The following is a 23,436-nucleotide window of genomic DNA, read 5'->3' as shown; positions in this document are numbered from 1 at the left end:
CTTGTATGCAGCATCGCAATCTGGAAGTGCCGTCTTCTGCCTACAAAAGAAGTGATGAACAGCACTGTGTACTAAATAAAAAGAAAAAAGTTTTCAATCATAACAGAAGCAAACAAAAATCTACACCAGCAAGGTACAGTCCACAGTGAGCACATAAAATGCACTGAAAGACCGAAGGATCTTCTCTCACATTCTTGGTATGGCTCTATTCATGACTGGAGTTCGACAAAGAATAAAAGATGACATTCATAATCCTGCTCTTTCTCTACTACAAAGAGTTGGGCATTTTAGGGAAAGTAAGACAAGTTCACAATACAGATGAAAAGGGAGAGGCACAAAACTGGAAGACAACACAACTATAATCAACTACATATATCATGTGGCAAAAGCTGGATACAATTCATAGTCCTAACATTAACTTTAAAGAACAGATTTATCATTAAAGAGTCCGATTTTATTGAAAATGGCTGAAACATACTGAAAAACAAAGACAAAGTAATGAGACTGAGCAAAATGGTGCCATTGAAACTGTCAGAAACACTGTAACAGAAATAAAAATATGACAGGGCTACGGATGGTTTAGACTTGCACATAAATGGTTACCGACTAATTACAGTATTTAAAAATGGTAATATGCAAAACAAAAAATCATTGCCATCACACAAAAGCTGACGGCAAATTCATTCACACTAACTATACTAACTACAATTTAAAAAAGTGTGTTTTGGGAGTTCATACTAAAATCACTTTTGTTCTCTTTATACAACTGGTACTTCTATTCACTTAGTGAGTAAAAAAAGCACACCAGATTGAGCACCTTTTTCATTTGTCCCCTTTGTTTTCAGCAGGGTAAAAAATAAATCAGTTTATTACACCTCACAGTAGCTGACTTCACTGTCAATTGGAGATGCCCAGCATCAACATAATTGATGAAGACATTAGCTGGTGCTTTGCAGAGACTTGATCCTCTGCTTAATTCATCCCACCCAAGTCCTGGGTCTGGTAGAAATGGCAGCAAAGCTTCAAGATCCCCTTTCAAATAAAAAGACATCTTTAAGTTGTAATGATCACATCTTTTTTGTCAAAAATCAATTCTGTGACTGTCCTCTGATGAACTTTTAAAGATACAGTAAAAAATTATTTACAAATGGTTTGATGTGTAATCTTCAGCACTTGACAGTGATTCTGAAAGAAGATAATTTATAAGGATACTGTTCCTGAAAGGACAGAATGTGCTGAAGTGCACTCCCCAAGTCCATGTTGCCAGTGAGGACTCTGTCATTATTACCAATGGCAATGGAAACTTCAGAGGACACCGCAGCTTTAATTCCTTACATGCTTACTCTCCTTCATGTCACACAGAAGTGTTAATGATCCAAAATCCTGAAGGGCTATGAACAACCTCACAAACCAACAAATTAATTCTAGATCACCAGAAAGTATCTTGGGGACTAAAAATGCTTCAACACTTGGCAGAACTGTTCAAGTCTGATGTGACCCTCCACAGGGAGTTAGTGTCTTGCGTCTCAGGAGGGGCTGTCTCCAGTGGCCGAGTTGGTTTCAAACAATCCATTTATTTGTGCATCTTCCGCTGTGATGGTCTGTTGCTCTACAGTGTCTTCTGCAGAATACCTGCACTTAGGTGATCCACAATGGCAGCTGAAATACTTGTTTTTAATGTCCCAAAACCTGTCCCCATAATCAAACCTGGAAAGAGAAAGAAAATCAATTTTAGAGGAAAAAAAACAGAGGGAGGTGACCATGTATTAATCTTTAGCAAGTCAAGAAATTCTACAAAGGTTTACAAAGGCATATTTGGTTTGAAAAGAAATTCATACTTAGGGACTAATGCATTTTAAGAGTACTTAAGTATAACAATATCACCCAAGTACATGAGCAGGACCACTCTGCCTCCTTTTTCAAAGTGCGCACACAATACAGTTATCACAGGGAGTAGCTTTAATGTAACAACCATAAACCGTAGAAATCAATCAGCACTTACAGCAGAAATACTAAAACTGGGGACGCTAAAGACTTCCCTCACTGCAAATAAAGGGCTGAAGAAAGACCTGCAGAATGAGGTACTCCACGGATTAGTAGATATTTGAAGACAGCCACATCGTAATATAAGCAAAGTAACGTACTTACCCTAATGTTAGATGAGTAGAACTACAGTCCAGCATCCTCTACCTATAGGACTAGAGGCTTAAAGGACTTGAGCAACTCAGATCCTAAAACTTTCACAGGTCAGCAAACTCTTATCCTTTACTCATGACCTTATGCAAGGAAGGATTACCCTTTCCAGATCTCCAAAAGCCTGAAGGCAGAGTGCAGAGAACTTGAAGCAAAAAAACAGCTAAACATCTGAATGTGGAATAAGACTGGATGGGTCACAGAGGAACATGCAGCAAAATCTTACAGATCTACTGTTAAGTTCATAACTTTTAAAAGCCATACGACTTAATCCATCTAACTCCATGTAAAGAAATTAGTAACATTCATGGGTGGTCACCCAAGAGTACTGCAATTAAGGAGCATCTCAAAGACCGAAACAGTGAAAACTCACTCAAATACTTCAAAAACAGTGAGGATATGAACTAAGGCTTATGAACATGAGGAAATACTGATCCAGTCATACAAAGTCCAATCCACCTACTGTGAAAAGTAGGAGGACAGCGACAGTGAATTAAGGGGACTACCACCACTCAGGAAAAGCATTCAGAACAAACGAAAGGCAAAATAATGGTACCTAAAAATGTCCCACAGTGGAAAAGGAGGTAACTGGTTACTGGAAGAGACTAGCAAATCCTGTCATCTAAATCCAGATTCAATTTCTCCATAAGATGATGCCTCAGAACAGTGCCCAATTAGAAAAATGGGCAGTAAATCTTCAGGAAAGATCAGGATCTGCAAAATTAATGTAAATGCCTGACCAGCAGTCTGAAGCCACATCATTATTGCATTTCTGGTATTTTTTCCATTAATTTTGCAGTCAGTTATAGAATCAAGGGGAATGCAGAAAACATTTCATCCAAAGAATCCGAATACATCCACAACTAATTCTCTTTGCTCTACTGAATGATGCAGAACAGAAAGAATCCGCTCATTCCACTGATTGGATAATGGGTTGACCATCTTTTTTGTCCAACTTCAGGAAGATGTGGATTAAGTACATTTCTCAAATCCTCAATGCAGGACAACTGGCAAAGCAGCTGAAGACAACTACTAATTCCTTCATTTTGCCTGGGATGAGAACTGAGAAACTCATTCCCTGTGTACTGCACACTGTTAAGACTTTAATCATTGCTCTGCACAAGGGCATAAATATGCCTAAGTCTTGTGTAGCACATAATGGACTAGCTTTCCTACTAATCAGGACTGGCTCAGGAAAAAGCTGCCAATCTACAGACTACAAAATTTTAATAAATTCCACATGGGTAATGCAGTGTCCCTCTTTCTTGGGAAACTACTTTCTATGAACTAAGGTTTCAAAATGAGCTCCTCATCTCACTAAAACAGCATGTTTTACCAGGATCTGCAAACGATTTGGCAACAGAAAAAGGAGATCCACCTTCAGTGTCTGTGGTGATTATCCAGCACATCACAGTGCATCAACAGGGGTCTAATATCTGGAGATTATCTACACGTGCAGGATGGCACTAGAGCTATTGATACTACAGTCCACTGCAACAACGGCATCCCGAAGCATGCACAAGGGAGTGGGAAGCTTGTGGCAGCTTTAAGACTCAGAATGTGAAAAGAGGTCACAGCTGCTGTTCTGCAACTTCACAAAGGTTACCACGGCTATCTCTACCATCTGTGCAGGCATGAATAAAAAAAAAAATGCATGTCCAGTTCCACAGAGAGATCACATACAGGTCTGGTCTTGGATGCCTGGTAAGGATTTCACTCCAGTCGAAGGCTTATAAAGAGCATCCTACTTTCTTGGTAGATGCCAGAGAAAAATCAGAGGGCCTCCTGGCTACATACCTGGCATCCTTAAAGCCAAGCACAACGTGCAGGATGCCCCAAAGCAACTCCTCCCTGGAGAGTTGCTGGAGTGATTAAGATCTTGTTGCTTCTGCTTACATCACAGACAGCAGAGTCTTATGAGTTGAAAATAGAGGAAGGATGAAGACATCGGTCAACTTAATCTCTACAAAGACTTTATCCATAAAATGATAAAGTGCAGAGGACAATGTGTGTGAGGTAGGGCTGGCTGTTGTGCAACAAGACAGCAGCACTTGAGGACAAAGAAGCCAGTCAATGACTCACAGACTTGAGATGCTTGAGGCTGTTATCACATCATGCTTTTTAAAAAGTGCATGTCTGCACCCATAAGGGAAGGAAACAACATACTTCAAACAATCTTAAGTTAGGGGCCTGAACCTCAAATCCCATCACCAGGTAATGCTGTAGACCTTTAACTTGTGCTGTCAAGCCTTATTACATGGGGTGGGGTGGGAGCAGAGTCCTCCAAGTGCTAGGTGACTTAAGGGGATCTGTACCATCAAAAGTGTGCTCCAGCTGACTGGCTTCAGGATGTGTAGCGCTTACATGCCAAAAGGCATCCAGGAAGTTCAGCTGGGGGCGTACCTCTTCTGGGGCCCTTATCACCCAGGGAAGGAGAGAATGGATGAAACTTGAGACCTGATTAATCAAGAGTAAGGATGTGACACACAAACCTAGTTCATCACATAAATGGGTCCAACTCCAAACAAGGTATGATTACAGTTTAAAATCCACTTCTTTGTCTCTTTAGATGCTGTTCTGGGAAACACCGCAATTTGCAAGAGTGACCCTCCTGCTGATCTGCAGGCAGGGTATTTTAAACTGCCATTCATTATCCTAATACTTGCACAAATAAAATGCTTCCTCCTCCTTTATCCAGACATGGTCCACTGAATCACTGGTACTTAGAATGATTCACACCATTCTTTTCTCCCAGGCAGTAAGGGGTATTACTGGGTATCCTAGCACCCACAAGAACACACACCAGTGCTTTAATCATCGAAATGTGGGACCTTTTCCCTGGAGGACATCAGGACTGATGAGAGAAACAGCATATAAAACTAGCAGGCTTAGGGGTTACGCATACTTGCACAGAGTACAGCATACCATAGTGCACACTGAAGGAAGGCACAATTCCCCCCTCGTAAGTGTAGGACCTACGGGACAAAAATGCCAAAATGTACATGAAAAAGATGATAAACCCAAATGTAAATTTACTGAAGAGGGTCCCAGTTCTTATATCCTCAAGTGCCGAAATGTTTGGTAAACAAAATACATGGCAAATAATATAGTTTCTACTCAAGTTTACCACTCTTGTTTTGGTGGAAAGATCAGGGAATAAATACGGAGAGAAAACATTGTTCTCCCAGTCTACTGTGAATGGAGGACCATGAAAAGGAAGTACATAAAAAGAAAAATGAGGAACCTGGCAATCAGACAGATACTGCTGAAATACTACGGAGAACCTGGATGACGAAAAACAAAACACACTGACTTGAATGTCTTGCTTTCTTTCTGTTTAGCTCAATTTCCTGGACATACCTTATGCAGTTTTGCCAAAAAGGAAAATAAATAATATAAAAATACATCATTTAAACATTGCTCGTCTATCCTTTCATAATGGTATAGGTTCTTAAACAAGCAGGTGTCTTGACAGCTACTGGTGAAGCAGTGTCTCAAATAATTACTGGCCTCATAACAACACTGCGCAATACACATGAAGACTGGTTATAGCTAACAATGAGGGCACTTTTTGGCACTGTCCTCCACAAGGTGTAACCTGCACAGTCTGCGGAATGTCAATGTACTTGCCATAAGCAGACTCGCCTGAGATCCAACTTTTTTAATACAAGTCTTTTTTCTTTCCCTGCCATGAAGTCCCACTTATCACAAGCCAATATGCTCCTCCTGACCTTCTTCTGCCATCATAAGACACATGCAGACAGAAAAGCAGGATAAATCAAAGGCATCATCACTTCAAGGTTAGCAGGTGATCTTCTGTATGTTCCCCATGGAAGCACTTTAATTGGGAGAAGCCCAAAGGATTGCAGAACATTTCACTGAAGTCCAAAATGATCAAACTGATGGCATAAGCACAGGAAATCAATCCTAAAACAGTATAATTGCAAAACTTTGGGAGTGCATTTACCACCCTACCTCAACCACAAAGGCAATCTTCAAAGAGATCCTGTCTCTCGGGTTTTGACGCCTGCCAGTGACGGACAACCTGAAGCGGCCTTGTATGTCTTACTGCTTTGGGAGTTGAGTGCAAAATGACTTTTGCTGCAATCAGGTGGGAACTTAGTATCCTAGTGACACTTCTGGTGACAGAAAACTGAAGATCTGTCCACTCTATTTATGGTTACTTTTTCGATAAGACTGCTGCAGGCAATCTGCCCGAAGGAAAAACGTACAGACAAAAAGATGAATGCTAAAATAGCTAGCTTCAGGACAGTCTCCTGCTGGAAAAAGGACATTTAGTCATGACTTCCTATAAAAATAAGACAGGTTGAGGACTACCTAATTTAACTGCTAGCCTATTTGTCAAACTATGCCAGCTGGGTTTTGCCTGAAAAAGTGTCTCAGATCCATTTAGTTACCATACAAACAACTCAGTCAGGTATTTTCTCTCATTAATTATGCATTTTAATGTGCATTTTTTTTTAGTTGTCACAAGCAGAATCTCTCTAAAAATGATCCCTTCTTGTACATGTACTGTATGTAAAAAATAAAATAAGGGATATATGGGTTACAGTCAAGTTTTGGAAAGTAAACTTGTGAAAACTGCCATAACAGCCCAAATAAAAATCAGCTGATTGAACTGGCCGGCTGTGTTTTCTGTATGAGAATGCAGTACAGCACGGATTGGGGAACTTATTCTTTCCAAAGTGTAATGCGATGTCAGAGGTGGTATGTATGTATGCGTACATATATATATATATATATATATATATATATATATATATATATATATATACACACACACACAAACACACACATATATACATATATATTATATATGGGTCCTTGTCAGAACGTCAAAAGTACAGTTAATCGAACTGCACTTTGACAAACTGACTTTAGCGAAAGTGTATAACATCGAATGTGCACTTTCGCTAAAACGGTTTGTTATGTGGATTGGGTAAGACATGGGGTGAGTTGAAAGAGACCACTGAGATGCGAAGAGCCATTGGAGCAGCCTGATATGAAATCTTGTTAGTGGAGCTAGCATGATTGTAGCTGCCATCGAGCCCAGAAGTTGTAGAACCAGTCGAGCTGGAACAAGAACTTGAGAGAGTAGATCGCAATCTTAGTAGCCTGTGCTGAGGTAAGGCAACTTGGCAAGACATTGTTTCGAATGTTGCCCCAATGAACTCTAAGCAATGAGTCTGTACCAGCTTTGACTTTGCTGAGTTTGAGATTCCGTAGTTTTTTTGCCAGATTCTGAGTATACAATATGGCTTTCAGCAGTAGACTCCTGGTTGGAGCGGTAAGAAGCCTGTTGTCTAGATATGGAAACATGCAGAACTGTCAGTCTCAGGTGAGCTACTACTACTGTCATGCTTTTGGTGTACCCCTGGGGGCTGTTGAATGACTAAAGGGCAGTACTTGAAATTGGTAATGACTGGCTCCTAGGTGGATGCGTAGATATCCTTCTGGATCATTTGTCCATTTTTATGTGATAATATGCATCCTGAAGATCTGCAGGGCACATCCAGTCATCCTTTTCCAGAAATGGAAGAATGGACTGAACCGTGACCATCCAGAATTTTGCTTGTCTGATAAACTTGTTCAGATATGGAGATCTAGAATTGAACCTAGTGTAAAATCCGGATCTTATCTGGTCTGGTGGGACTAGCTGGATGACTTTCTTAGCAGCTTTAGAACTTCTAGTGCTGCTGCATCCCTCTGACTGGGTGGAACATCAAGGATTCGCCTTAGAGGCTTGGGGTAAAGATCATAGGGGATATGGCTGCTTCCAGAGATAAGTAATCGGGCTGCTCTTCAGGAACACTGACAGGGTTGGCCAGAGATAGAATCTCTGGAGCCCTGGTTTCACGGGCTTCCTCTGACACAGTAAGGGCATCTTCCCGATGAGATCCCTCCTCTGCCCTGGGGGGATTGCTCACCATGCGTGTCACAGAAAGGCCCCTGGGACTTTTTAAACCACATCTTTCTCTCTCTCAGATTCCTGGAGTAGGATTGTTGAGGGTGGAAAAATGTATGCCCACAACAGATAGGGTCTTTCCGCCCATCCTCACACGTGGCTAATGTGTCCTTAACTTTCGGGCCAAACAAGGAAGACTCATCAACAGGAGCGTTGATGAAGACTTGAAGGGGTCCGCAAAGTCACAAACGCATCTAGGCATATCATCTCATGACAATGTCTGAATCGGCTGCTCTAGCTGCCCTCTCTGTTGTATGGGCCATCAACCGCATGGAGGAGTTAGAAATGGACTCTAGGGTGGTGAGCTGTGAGGTGACCATCTCGCACCTCTTCAGGCAATACCACTGCCAAAGTACCTGAAAGTTCTGTAATCAGGTCCCTTTGGAGATATGTAAAATGTGCCATGTACTTCAGTGACCATACGGTGAAGGTTGCTGAAGAACAAGTCCACTTCCCTAACCTATCATCAGGGACTCCCTGTTCAGAGGGTGGACAGTCGAACTTTCTCCCGCAAGTTTTTTCATAGTGGCCACTGCCACAACCATGCAATCTACTGCCAAACCACTAGACCAATGGGGGTGGTCTTCCGGTGGAGAGAGAATTTTATCAGACCTCCGGGGAATCAGCTCAACACTGTCCGGTACCTTCTGGGCGCATTGCACGATGAGCTCAATCAGCTCATCTGCAGGTGGGGTCACCCAGGAAGTAGATGGTTGAGCACGGAAGTCTTGCAAGAGTACAGATTCCTCAGTAGAAGGACTGATGGGTTTCCAGTTGCCCCCCTGTTTCAGGATCTCCAGTATGTCTCTGAAGGAGACATCTTCAGGGGGCAACTGTGGGGACTCTTCTCCCTCATCAAAATCTGCATCTTCGGTGACAGATTCATCAGGGGAATTGACGTGCTTCCTCTTGCACGTTCTCTTTCAGGGTGGTTCCTCAGTGGGGTCATATGAGGAGGACTCCAAAGAATGGGTACCCTGGAGCAGAGCATCATACTGCTCCCGGGCTCGAAGTCCCTGCTTAGTGGGCTGCATCAGCTGCATGCCAGAAGAAAGAGGAATGGTCAGGTTCTGATGCTGGATGTGCCAAACTGCATGCTTGCAGAAATAAGAACCTTCTTCACCCAGAAGGCAAGCCCACCTGAAAAGGGGTGGGACCCCATAACAGAGAGGGACATCCTCGGAACCAGGGTCACACCCCTCTCCGATGATCCCACTTCCAGCATAGGAGCTTCAAGAGGACTAGGAGCTGTCAAAGCAGCTGGAACCACAGCCAATGCCATCGAAAAAACTGGTGCCAAACTAGGAGTCACAGTGCCGGCAGACCAGTCACGGTCCCGAGGATTGGTCCAAAAGGTAGGCTCTGGAAGCATGGAACGCAATATCACAGGGACCAAAGACATAGGCACCAGGATAAACATCAACAACAAGGGCTCCAAAGCCTGAGAAGAGGTTCACGGAGGATAAGTCGGAGTCTGTGCAGAAAAACCTTCAGCTCCAGGTGGGAGGGAAGTCTTGGTAGGGGTTGGAATTCCTCTGGCTTCTAAGAGCTGATCAAAAAGCCTCAACACATCGATTTCGGAAAGACTCCTGGTGGAATGTGTAGATAACTCCAGATGGAGAGTTGAGTCTCTCAAGAAAGGGACTATATTGCTGTCCAAAAAAGAGGTCAATTGTAAGTGAGTATTTGGTCCTTGCCAAAATTTTGATTTGCGGCAATGGTGGAGGATGGAACCATGAGAGGGATCTTTGCAGGTGCTGAAATTGTGTCTGGTACCAAAGTAACTATCAGTACCGAAGCAGGTATCAATGTTGTTGGTTCTGCGATAGGTGTTGCCGTCAACATTGGCACCATAAAGGTAGTTATAAGCTCTGGTACCGTAGTAGTCGGTGCAGACAATTTTGGTAATTTTAGTGTCGGTTCTGATACTGTCTGAGAAGATTTCGGTTCCTTGGAACTTGGAGAAGCCGGAACCAAATGGCTTCTCTTTTTCTTCTCTTTCTTTGGAAGTGTTGAGACCTCCGCCTCAGAAAGGACATCTGAAAAAGGAGTTTTTAGTAAACCCTTCAGAATTAATTTTTTCGCTCTGCCAAAGTGCAAGAGCTAAAGTTTTTACACAGGTCACATGTCGGCTTTATTTGGAGGTGAGGAACTCCGAGGCAGTAGATACACGAAAGATACCCATCAGAGATGGGTATCTTTCACCCAAATTTGTCACACTGCTTGAAAACTGTCATTCCCTTTTTGTCTGACATAATGTCACAATGCTATCAACAGACAGAAATAGTAAGGCAAAAAATACACAATTTTTTAAACAAATAGCAAGCTATTCTCAAGGGAAAGGTGCACACACAGAAAAAGAAAGAAAAACTTTCCCCCTTTTTTTATATAGAGAGACAGAAGGGGGGGGATACTAACAATGGTAAAGGCGATTGCCACAAAGGTAAGGGAGGGGCCTGTACCAACAATGGTACTAAAGTTACCAAAAAGGTAGGAGAAAGGGAAGAAAACACACACACGAAATACCGCAATAGAAAAGGCTAATATAGGGTGGAAGGACATTAAAGGGTAATCAGTAGAAATATATATCAGAAAATTTCACTACTTAGCCGAGAGCTGGCTTGGCATGTCTTGACAAGTAAGCAACAAATGAGATCTGAAGATAGGAGAGGGGCACTATGGGTAGGACTTAGCTCGAGTTTTGTGGCTGGCGCAAGCTTGTGTATTGGCCAAGTCGGTTCCGAGGATGGAGCCAAAACCCATCAGTAAGGAATGAAGATTTACATCAGATCATTCCTTTGCCTGTTCCTTACCATCTCTGTAGGCCATGCTTCACTTCTGCATTTTCTGCAAGTGTAGAAAGATGTGTATTGGTTGCTAAAAATTTTACTCAAATACATCCTTAGAACGGCATGCCTTGACTGAACTGTAAATGGAAATTCCAAGGTAGCATTCAGGAGGAACACGTTTGGGCTACATTTTTGCTTTGTTTGTTGGGTAGGCTTGTGGCTAAAGCAATTTGGTTTCGGTAGGCAGTGAGGCATTTTGTACACCAGCAATGTTCCCTTGTCAACCCTGAATGTGCCTGAGTAGCAAATATTTACACAAGGAAGGCATCATACAACACCAATCTGTGTCACTGGTGACTTCTTTTACACTTTTCTTTTAAATTAAGATAAAAAAATACAACAAAATAAGAAAACTAAGTTTAATTAACACGCTGGCTCTGGGGATGGAAAAGGGCCAATATTCTCTTTGGCAGCCCATGGAGTAAATCTTTCCCATTGGTTCTGTAGATAATTTTAGCAGATGCTTAAACTATGTCACAAACAGGAAGCAAGCCTGGACCTTCATACAATGGAGAAATGGAAAAACCATGCAGTTAGCTTGAGGGTGTACAGATTAGGGTGCTGACTCTCTGATGGGTGAGGCAGGAGGTCCTGACTGGGCTCCAGAATCCAAGGAAAATATTTCAGAAGAGACCAGAGAAAGAGGAACCAAACCCGAAGAGGCCACAAGTAGGCAATGAGGATGACAGAGTTCTTTAACCTTCTGCAGGAACTTCAGGAAAAAGGGAAGTGGAGGATAAGCACAAAGGAGACCTGGGGGGCCAATCAAGAACTGCAGCACCCTCGGTGACTCCCCTGGAGGGGGGAATCAGAACAAAGTGGGAGCAAAGAGGTCTCAGCAAGGTTGGCTTCAACAGCCAAGTTCTCTCTGCCTTAAGACAATAGTAAGAAGCTCCTAGCCCAGACATCCTGTCTCAGCTTTAGATTACACACAGTAGTAAAATTCTTTTTTTTTAATCAACTTATTTTCTTAGTTTGCAAGTTAACACTACATGTCCCAGTTTTCTACCATGAAAACATACATTACATAGGCATAGTGTTTATACACATTTCTGCTTTTTTCCAGCAGGGTGCATTCAGTTACATTTTTGAAGCTCAGCACAATTTGTAAAACAAGCCTGTGGATCACATTAATATTTACGACCCAGATTTATTTACAAAATTCTATCTAGGTAGGCTGGCAGCCTTCACATTTTACCACACAGGTCATCTGAATGAATTCACTATAGAAGATTTTTGCAAATCTGAGTTAACTTGATAGGAACAAATGACTGCTAGTAAAGAACAGACCAGTGAACAGCTATGGTCCATTGAAGAATTCACAAACTTTGCTAAGGGAACTGGGATGATGGCAGCTGACAAGAGCCAAGAGCTTGAAGCATCAATCTTGCCAACGGAGACAGCAGAGGGATTATGTCCTGTACCAGACTTCTCAAAGATGTTATGCAATGTGGAGACAAAGAAGCCACTGGGAGCGAAGTATCCAAAAGTGCACCATTGAATTCCAACTTCTAAACGGTAGACAGGTGTGATTTGGTATAGTTTATGTTAATGCCCAAGGAGTTGAAGATGTGGAACAAATAATCCCTGGCCTGAAGTAGTTTATGCCAGGTTGGGACAGTTAGAAGCCAGTCATCCAAATATGGAAGCACCTGGAATCCTTTCAGTTTCAGGTGAGCTGCCACTACTGTCATGAATTTGATAAACACCCTGGGGGCTGTGGCAAGTCCAAAGGGCAGAGCTCTGAACTGGTAATAACTGGCTCACAGCCTGAAGTGAAAATTACTTCTGGAGTGTCTTGTCTATTTTGATGTGATAGTATGCATCCTGAAGGTCTATAGAGCACATACAATCATCCTTGTGCATCAGTGGTATAATGGACGGAACCGTAACCATCCAAAACTTTGACTTCTTTATATACAGATTTAGACTGCTCAGATCTAGACTGGATCCCAGGTTCCCCATTTTCTTTGGCACTAAAAAGAAACGGGATTAAGTTCCAAATCCTCTTTGTTCAGTTGGGACATCTTGAATGACTTTCTTTTGCACCAATTTTTGAATTTCCAGTACTGCTTGCTCCTTCTGACTGGGTGGTATGTCAGAGTTTCTTGTGTCCCACTGGAGGTTGTAGGAAAAAAGAGGATGTAACAATCTCTGGATATTATGCTTAGCACCCAGGCATTTGTTGTCAGGTTGGTCCAGGCCTCCAGGTACAGGGAAAAACGACCCGACTGCATCCAGAGATGGACAGCTGGGCAGCGCTTCAGGAGTGCAAATAGGGCCTGTAAGAAAAGGGTTCTCTGAAGCCCTGATTCTGCAGATCCCTTCTGCAACTGGGATGGCGTCTACCATCGAAACTTCCTCCTATGCCACTAAAAGAAGAATCCCTGCGTTGATCCTGAAAAGACCCTTGAGATTTTTGCAACCAAGTTTTCTTATCCCTTACTGATTTCTAAAAAAAATATGCTGCAGGGTAGCAAATTTGATCCAAACAGCAGACAGGGCATTTTCTTCCTGTTCGCTGCTGTTAAGAGTATCTTAAGGATGGCCCAAACAAAGAGAAGCCAAAGGGGACAGTGACAAGACAGACCATGAAAGGTACTGCAAAGTCACAAAGCCTCATCCAGGCATGCCTTCTGAAAGTAATACCTGAGCCAATTGCCTGTGAGGTGCCCTACACTGCATGGGAGTTGAGCCTTATGGACGAGTTGGCCACAGAAGCAAAAATAACCAATTGGGGAGATACTTTCTTGAAGTCCTCATCTGACAAGGTATCTATCTGCAAGACAGGTGGAAAGTTCCTTGACCAATTCTCTCTGCATCAAGTCAAATGTGTCAAGTAATTTAACTCATTAACCCAGACTACCGTCTCATAGCGCCTCTGTGCTTACATCCGAGCACGCTATGAGACAATAGCAATTACAAGCTGTTACCCCCGAGTGCCTTCCACAAGCGAGTGAAACTTTAGTGCAGATTTGTAGCAGATTTGTAGCACAGCTTAATGTAAAGCATGCTGAAATCATAGCTGAGCTTATAATGTACCATATACAGTTACGATTCAGCATGTTTTTACATTAAGGTCTCATTAAACATTTTGTCGAAAATCCCATTTTAAAGTTGTTGATAAGACAAGTGGTGGCAGCCAATCGGATTCTTGCAATCCAAGCCACCACTTGCCTAACAACTCCACCCCCAACTTTATTTTCTTTTGTTTATCCCCAATAAATAGAGGTTCCAGCAGCAGGTATTTCCCTTTTGTTCCTGATATTTAGCGATTTTACCTGCTGCTGGATCCCTCTATTTGATATGCGCACTCACCGATTGCAGAAAGATTGTTAAGAGAGACACACCGGTTTGGCGGTTGGAATTCCTGCTTGTATTGTCCTCGGCTTGATTTAACTGCATCCCGCTTCGATTTGGCCAAGAACTGCTTCTTTTGTGCAGGTAAGTTATCCCATATGCCTGAACAGCTTCATGTACAAATCTAATGCCTTATCAGTGAAACCTGCTTGGAGAGTGAAACCTACCGGGAGTCTAACCGGAGGTATAGGTAATTGGTAGTACTGTAAAACATTCGTCTGAGTGCTGGCTTTGGAAGTAAAGGATAAAGTATTTGCCTCTACGCGGGTATACAGTTATAGAAGCCTCTCTCCAAGGAATGGGTCGCTGCTTGTAGTGGAAAAGGAATAGTGCGTCTTAGCCGGGCACTGTGCTAATATTGCTACAGGTATTTACTTTTGAATTTGGCGTTTTCGCTAAGACAGAAGTCCAAGAAATGAAAAACGAGTGCTGCATGTATTTCCAAGTTGAAGTTCCATGAATTGTGATGCTCCCATCATAATGTGTTGTATATTCTCGCACCTAGTGGCTGTGTGTGTAGTGATCTGACACTGCACTTGAGTTTATCACGTTATGCATATTAGTGGGATGGTAATAGCATTCTTGGGTGGTCAGTGCGTTTTTATTTATTCCTACAAAACAATACAGATGTTCTGTTGTTACAACCCGTTTTGTTCTCGTGCTAAAACAGTGGTATAGCTGTAAGAATTCTAATTTCGAATTGCATCTTGTTTGGCTTTAGTTTACTTGCTGGGTTTTGAATTTCTGTGGCATGTAGTTATGCTGAAAGTCTGTACACAAGCAGTGCGCTGCTGGATAGAGTAATGTTTTATCTTATGTTTTTATGCAGTTAGTATGTTTTTTTTTCTTCTAGGCTTGCTGCCATTTTGTAGTTAAAGCAGTTATTTGGTGTCATTTTGATTGTAGTTTTACTAGTTAATTTGCATTTGTGTGGTTGACCCGCTATAGATTCAACAAGCTTTCTGTGCAAGTATTCCTTCATTCTCCGTTGTGTATTAGTGACATGCTCTTGCCGTTCTGCCATGTGAACTGAACACTTTCCAAAGTAATCCTGGAGCTGTAATAAAAGTAAATCCTTAAGTGCACACAGCTAGGGACTGTCTAAAATTAAAAAAAAAAAAACACCAAGTAGCTGAGAATGGTTACTCGGGCCTCTTGAGTTGTAGGAACAGCAAGTGCAGGTATGTATCTTTGCAGATGTAGAGCTGTATGAGAAGGATTCCCTTGAGAGATTTTGTCTTCGTTTTTTGATTTCACATTTTGCAAAGGAAGGGAAGTCATTGCATGTAGATGTTTCATCCTGTAGATTATGCTGTGCTGCCTGTGCCTCCAAATTACAGCTCATAAGCTTCTTAGTAAGGAGTGAAATGACTCTGATGGTGGTAGTGCATACATCAAGATGTCACTACAAGGGTCTTTTTCCACCTGGGGGGGGGGTTCTTGACAGCAAGGAATTTAAGCCACAGGTGTGAGTAGACTTGAAGGTTTTGTAGCAGATTAGTTGGTTAAGCCTTGCAGTCCTGATGCGCATGTTGAGTACTTTCTATTTTCTGTCTTGATAGTTTTTGTATAATTTCTCTGCTGGTATCTTCCTTTTTTACCTGGGACATGCTAAGTACGTTTCAGTTTGAATTTTTGCTTTGGGATGTAATGAGTGCTCAGTGTCATCTCTGTTATCTGCAGTCTAAGATGCGACTTGCCAACCAGTTTTGAGGGTGGTTTATCAGCTGATAACACAATGTTGTGAGAAAAGAAAAGCACTAAACTGGCTTGTTGATGCAGTGGTAAAGAGAAATTTATAATGTTAGTGACCAAAGTTTAATTAGTGGACTGTGGCCATATCGTTATTGGTATGTAACAAAGTAATGTTTTATTGGAATGAAAATCTAGCAATTCAGCTTGGAGGGTTAAGGCTATGAACGATTGAAAAGTTTGTTTTTCTCATTTGTAATTTGCATATCATGCGACTATGAGCATGTCACTTATCCAGATAGTGCTCCTAGGTTATCCCTGAAAAGTTGAAATATGAAGGTGAAATCTTTCCATGTCTATTAGGTGCACAGGAAAATAATTTTCTTGGGTGGCGAAAGCCAGGGTACCTTTGGTTAGGCTTATATAGGCCCTAGGGCCAATAGCCTAGTACCTACCTATGAACCTATGAAATGAGAGAGACCTATTTCAAACGAGAGAGACCTAGCTAACTTTCTTTTTTTCTTTTGCAATGGAGTGTGTCAGTTCCCTTTTTACTGCAGTTTGAATGTTACAAACCTTGCCTACTGCCTAGCTAAATTGGAGTGTCAGTTCAGTTACTTTTCGCACGTACAGGAGAAATGTTTTAGGCTTTTATTTTCAAGTAAGTGGTAAAATATATATATAAGTCTAAATGTGAAGTCAGTAGGCAGCACGGAAGGATCAGCGTGGTAACTATAAAGATTCATTTTTGTGGGTTACGGTGAGGAATATGGCACATTTTGATCGCTATTTTTTTCTTAGTGATGTTTATAATGCAGATGTAAGCAAAACATGGTGACAGTTGTTCCGCATTGGAACTGACCTCTGTATCTTGTCTTTAAGGGGAGTGTTTACACCCTCCTCCTTTATTTTTTCTAGTAAGTTTAGGAATGGTATACAACTGGTAAGGGTCCTATTTATTGCATTTTCTTCAAGGGACTAACTGTGGCACTAGCATAGTCTCTCTGTTCATACAACAGTTGAGCATATTTTCAGAGTAGCTTTCAGAAACATCATGGTTTAAGGGGAGAATAAGTTTTTTGGACTGGATACCAGGTTAGAAGATTATAGACCACTTGCTTAGAAATGGAGCCTTACTTGGCAGAAGATCAGACTTGTGGGGGAGAAGTGAAAAATCATGTGTCATCATTGTCTATATATGATAGCATCTGTTAACTTGTATGAAATTATGAAGAAATTAAAAATGTCTGTTTGTCCTGGTTGAACAATACCCAAAGATTGATACTATGTCCTTCCGCTTAGGAATTTCTATTTTGTACCCACAGACAGTATGTACATTTTTTAAAATGCTGGGTAATGTGACAGTACATATTGTAAATATTGCACCCTGTGAACTTAAAAAAATGTATCATTCTCAGCTGCTCCTCTACACAGTCATAAAAATGTTAGAAGAACATTTGTGTGTTTATAAACATACATGTTGAACTGCATTGTGACTGTAGGGAGTTAGACATCCTGGCAATTATGATTATGAGACCCATATGTTTCTGAGAGGTGCTAAAGAATAAAATTACACTCATCTGAGTGGACAGTGTATGCCTGGTTACACCTGTGCTTACTGAAGTTGACTTTCGCACTGCCTACTAGCGGTATCACTTCAGGCACTGGTGTTGAAACTTGTTTGACTTTTTTTGTATTCTTTATATTTACAGCCTCTAGCATATGTTTCACCTTTTTTAATTTATATAAAGTAGTTAAATATGTTTGCGGTTCTTTAGAATGTGGTTATTATACTACGTAATTTTAGTTTTCATAAGTAATATCTGCATTTTAAGCCTGTACTGAGCTGCTGTCTGGGTACTTTGCTACTGTAAATTTCTTTTTGCAGCATAAAATGAAAAATCAAGAGTAGTTGGCATTGCAGGCATTTGCTTTTATCTGACTGGTGTTTTTGTATACGGAAATATAAAATGGAGCTTTCAGTATTATTAATAATGTAAGCTTTTGTGATTAGATGATGTTCTTCTTTGGTTTATCTTTTGCCAGTATTGCACTAAGTAGAGTTGACATTGTGAAAGGTGTTACGTGTGCTATTTATGTATGGGGAAATAAACTAAGAATCCTTTGTACAGTTTTTGAAGTTTTAAAACAACCTTGGGCATGTTGGTAGTGGATTGCCAAGTCTGTTTGTGTTATTACAGGTAGTATACTTGCTTTTGATGAAGAAGGCTGTGGGTTCTACTTCCACAGTATGTAGATGGATTGCTGATACTGTACTGTGTTGTATTTTTTACTTTGGCAGAGATACCTAGTAACTATGAACTTATCAGTTTGCCATCCATTCCCTAATTCAATCTCACTAGCTTACTAGCACAAACCCTAGCTATGCCACTGATCAGTAAGCCATGGAAAATGACTTTTTGAGGTCCTAGCAAACTATAATATTCTTTTGCTAAGATTAGAGTATTGCCTACCATAAAATGCCATACTTTTACCACAAACTCACATGCTGCAAGTCATCAAAAACAAAATCCACCGTTAACAGGCCTACTGGTAAACAGACTCGCTCATTACTTCAATGTAGTACAACTTAGTCCGCATGGTGGCTCCATCATTAAATATAATTATTTTTAATGAATGGCTATTAGCTGTATTTCTTATTACTTACAGTTCAGCCACATAAGGTTGAGATTTTGTCTAGGCTGCTTGCATTTCTGATTATACTCAGTAGCTGTCTGAGTCATAGGTTCATACTAGGCTATCTGCCCTAGGGCATTTATAAGCCTAGCCAGAGTGTGTTTGGCTTTCGCCACCCATTTTAAATTAATTTTGCTATGCCTTTGTTTGAGGTTAGTATACTGTGCCTCTGTCTAACAGTGACATAGAAGTGATAGCCGGGGTAAACCTACGATCTCCCATCCACTCATCAAGATTCCTCTTGAAGAGAGTCAATGTGGGACTCTGCCTAACCTGGACTGGGATTTTATTCCAGAGTGAAGGGAGCCTCTGGGTTATGAATCTGTCCCTCCAGCATGTTCTATTTATTTCAGTGCTGAGGTTCAAGTCTCTCGAGCGTAGCTCGATGGGATTTGGATTTTCTGAGGTGCAGCATGTCCATTAATTCCGGGTTGGACATGGCTTTATACGTCAGGCACAGATTGCCTCTGAGCAGGCGGTATGCCACTGAGTAGAGCTGGAGTTTCTTTAACCGGGCAGCATATGGCATCTGTTTGAGCCCTTTGATCCTCTTGGTGAGGTACTTTTGGGGTCTTTCCAGTTACTGCAGGTGTCTGGGTAAGGTACATCCCAAAAGGGGCATTGTACTCAATTATGGGCCTGATGAGGGATGAGTAAAGAGGCAAGATGACCTCCCCTGATCTAGATGTGAATCCCTTCATGATTAGGTGGGCTATATAAAATGTTTTTCTAACCACTTTGGCCATGTGGTTGTCAAATGAGAGATTGCTATCAACTTGGGTCCCCAGGTCCCCAATGACTTCTTCTGTACTTAATGGATTACCACCTATGTGGTAATTTGTGGGCACTTTGTTTTTGCCAAAGGGGATGACTATACACTTTTTGGCGTTTAGCTTGAGGCCATGGCTCTGGCAGCAGTTGTCTGTTTCTATGAGGCCCTTTTGGAGGATGCTTGTGTCGGCTGGAGAGTTGATTATGGCGCCCAGTTTGCAGTCATCTGCGAACTTGGTCAGCCACAGTCCTTCCGTGTTGGCCTGTACTGCTGAGAAATATATACCGAACAAGAGAGGTCCCAGGACTGAGCCTTGTGGGATGCCACTTGTAACTGGTTTGGAGTCTGACATCGCTCCAGCAATTCTAACCATGTGGGTTCTGTCCTTGAGTCAGTTTGCAACCCATCTAGTGACATAGGAGTTTATATTTAAGCTGGTGAGCTTATCTATAATGCCCGAGTGGGGTATTGTATCGAAGGCTTTTGCGAGGTCCAGGTAGGCTGTGTGGACCACCTTCCCCTCATCAATGGCCTTGGTGACTGTTTCAAAGAAATCGACCAGGTTTAAGAGGCAGGATCTGCCCTTAACAAAGCCAAACTGGGTAGGATCCAGTGACTGTAGGTCCCCAATATCTTTATTTATGAGGTCCATGATGATCCTTTCCATAGCTTTGCAGACCAAGCTAGTCAGGCTTATGGGGCGATAGTTTCCAGGATCCGTTGAGACACCACCTTTGTGGAGAGGGACCACTGTTGCTGTACGCCACTCTTTGGGTACATATCCTGTAGTAAGGCTAAGATTGAACAGTAGTTTTATGTTTGGGTTTAGCTCTTCTTGGAGTTCATGTAGGACGCAGCCCGGGACACCATCTGGTCCCATTGATGCTGTGTGTTTTGCTTTGGAGAGGGCAGCTCTTACCTGAGCATCTGAGATATCAGGGGGGCAGCACTCTGTTGGGATAGATATTTGCCCTTTTGGTGGGGAGAGGGGGGAGAAGATTGCACTGAACCTGTCAGCTAGGATGTTGGCAATGTCTGTGGGCTCGGTGTATTTTTTGTCATTTTGGACTAATTCTGAGCATATCTGGGAATTCCTACCCAGGTTCCTAACATAACTAAAGAAAGCCTTGTGATTATCCTTAGTGTCCTGTGCAATTTTTCTCTCGAAGCTGGCCTTAGACGATTTTATGAGTGCCCGTAGTTTTTTGCTAATACTGATCAGAGATGCCTTCCCTTTTTGGGATTTTGCTCTATCATGTAGTAGCTTCCTCCTTCTATTGTATAGTTTGTTTATGGCTGGGGTCCACCAGACAGGACGTCTGCCTTTGGAGGATTGGGTCTTGGTTTTATTTGGGATTGCATGATCCATGCATTCCTGAAGGTGTTCATAGAATGCGTTTATAAAGGATTCCGCGGTCTGGGCTGTATTTTCCACAGGCCCGGGGGCTTTGAAGGATTTTGCCTCGGTTTTGAAGCGTGTGAAATTTGCTTTAGAGAAGTTTTTCACTGTGGTTTTCTGGGCAGAGGGTGGGGTTGGGATGTGAATATCCAGTAAGATTAGTTTATGGTCTGATCTTACCAGTGAGGGATACACTTCTGGTCTGGAGCATAGTGTCCCCATGTTGGTGATGATCAGGTCCAGTATGTTTTCCCCTCATGTGGGAGTGGTAACAAGTTGTTCCATAGCATTTGAGTTTATAAATTCTAGGAACCTTTGGGCTAGGGTGTTGGAGCTAGAGTAATGCTCCCAGTCTATGTTTGGGTAGTTGAAGTCGCCCAATATAATGGTGTTTGGAGAGACCTTCATATTTTCCAGTATTCTCAGGAAGGCCAAGTGGGGTTCCTGTGTTTGGGAGGGTGGTCTGTAGCAGGCTATAAACTGGAAGGCAGCTTTACCCACAGTTAGTTGCACATGGATAGTCTCTGATGCTTCGTGCTGTGCCACCAACCTGGAGGTGTGGGTATCTTTGATGAATATTGATACTCCCCTCCTTTTGTGGTTCGGTCCAAATTTTGGGTCCGAAAAGCATGGTATTAGGTATAACCTGGTAGTGCTGGGGTGCTCTCGGCAGCCTTGAACCAGGTTTCTGTTACTGCACAGATATCAATGTTCTCCATGCTAAGGAGAGTTTCGAAAAGTGCATCTTGAGGTTTAGACATCTGGCATTGAGTAGCATTACTCTTAGTATCTAATCCCTTGTGATAGCAATGGAGGTGGGTTTGTCTTTGAGCCTTGCCTAAAAAGGCACTATGGGGTAGCAAGAGCCTTTGCCAATATCCGAAAGCCCAGGGGTGACAGGTGCAAGCCGTCCCTAGCGAAGCATTGTGGCTTGTCGAGCATGTCATCCCAGGCTGACAGGCATTGGATCCCCTTTGAATGACACCAACACTTAAGCCAATTGTTGAAATTGATCATCTTGTCTTCATATTGTGGCATCATTCTTGGTGAGGGTAAGATGCTACTCAAGGTCAGGGTCATACCGGCCTGGGCTACATGCTCAGAGAGCTCCTCTATGTCTCTTTTCATGTAGTCCAGGGAGGTACGTCTCAGGTCATTTAGACCAGTATGGACAATGACTGAGTCATATTTGTACTTGCCTTGGAGTGACCTGAGTGCTTGTGTTATGTGGCGGATCCTAGCGCCCGACAGGCAGCTCACCGTGACCTTCTCCTTGTTCAGCCTGGTGAGCGGGACGTCAGTGTGCCTGACGACAGAGTCACCTATTACAAGTGTATCAGGTGTGTTGTTTAGCCTTAAGGGCTGTGACTGTTCGGCACACTGGCTTTGTGAGCTATGTGTTGCACGTGTTTTATTTTGGGGTAGCGGTTGCTTGGGTGTCTGCTTTGGAGGTCTCTGCTGCTTAGGCAGATTTTTATTTAGAGACTCCGAGTATGTTTTTGTGTGTTTATGTGTTTGGTTTGTTGTCGTGGTAGGTCTATGTGAGACTGGAATTGTAGTGAGTGTGGTTTCCTTCTCCTCCTGACTGGTTACGCCAGTACTGAGTTGAGAGAGCTTAGCCTCCAGTTTGGCTATATGGTTGCATCTCTCACATGTGTTGGAATTTGTTGGGAGGAGGAGAGGGTTGTCTGTGTACATGAGGCAGTTGTAACATTGCCTCAAGATTCCCAGATTCACCAGCTGGACCGGAGAGGAGATTGACAACTGACCTTTGGACATGCTAGAATAGTATTGGGAATTCCTTTATAATTGAAAAAAAGGGCCAATGGGGAACAAGGTACTCAAGGGGAGTTTGTGAGGGTGTAGTGCTTTTAATTTTTTAGAGCTGACTTATATAATTGTTTTAGTGAGCAAGTGCCAGGTAACTTAAATGCAATGTGTTAAAGGTAACTTAAATGTAAAAACGACAAACAGTAACTTTCAAGTGAAACAAGGAAATAAGTACAGTAAGCAATGCAGATATCACTAGGGATCCGCAGAAGTGCTAAAAGGCCGCGTTTTAGGTGGAATTAGCGTTTCAGGGAAATAAACAAACAACAAGCATACAAATAAAGCTAGATTCAGCAGGCCTGGATCTAGTCTATGCTACAGCAAACAAGGTGTACCAATTTCAGTAAGAAACAGTTAAGAATATGCAGACACTATAAGCCTTTAACCAGAAATTCCCTGCTCAGAAGGGCAGAGTCCATCCTCTCCTCCCACAAGAGTGCAGACCACAATCCTTCTTAACGTAAAATAACTGGCCTGAAGCCCAAGTGCTTAAACCAGAACTAATACACTTTTAGAATAACAGTTATTACTTGCTGACTACTACCTGCATGGAGCTATGTTATATTTTGGCAATTTTTCTGGCCTTTGTCAGTAATGTGTGGAAATTAGATGGGAGGAAGGGCTAAGTGTTATACTATTTTACTGAATTACTGTATTA

At 42.2% G+C, this 23,436-nt stretch overlaps 1 protein-coding gene across 1 annotated transcript in view; it reads right to left on the bottom strand.

Moving 5' to 3' along the window:
• Positions 1–432: 432 nt before the first annotated feature.
• The window catches only part of EHMT1 (euchromatic histone lysine methyltransferase 1), a 1,716,251-nt gene continuing 1,693,247 nt past the window's right edge, over positions 433–23,436 (bottom strand). The window contains exon 30 of the mRNA XM_044058169.1: positions 433–1,707. Coding sequence (XP_043914104.1) covers positions 1,527–1,707 — 181 coding nt within the window. The 3' untranslated portion in view covers positions 433–1,526. The remainder of the gene's footprint in view (positions 1,708–23,436) is intronic.

Source organism: Protopterus annectens, chromosome 16.part0 (genome assembly GCF_019279795.1).
Source record: "Protopterus annectens isolate FY-2018-M chromosome 16.part0, PAN1.0, whole genome shotgun sequence".
Lineage (NCBI taxonomy): Eukaryota > Metazoa > Chordata > Ceratodontiformes > Protopteridae > Protopterus > Protopterus annectens.
Note: the sequence above shows the minus strand (reverse complement) of the source record. Positions and strands in the feature narration are given on the sequence as shown.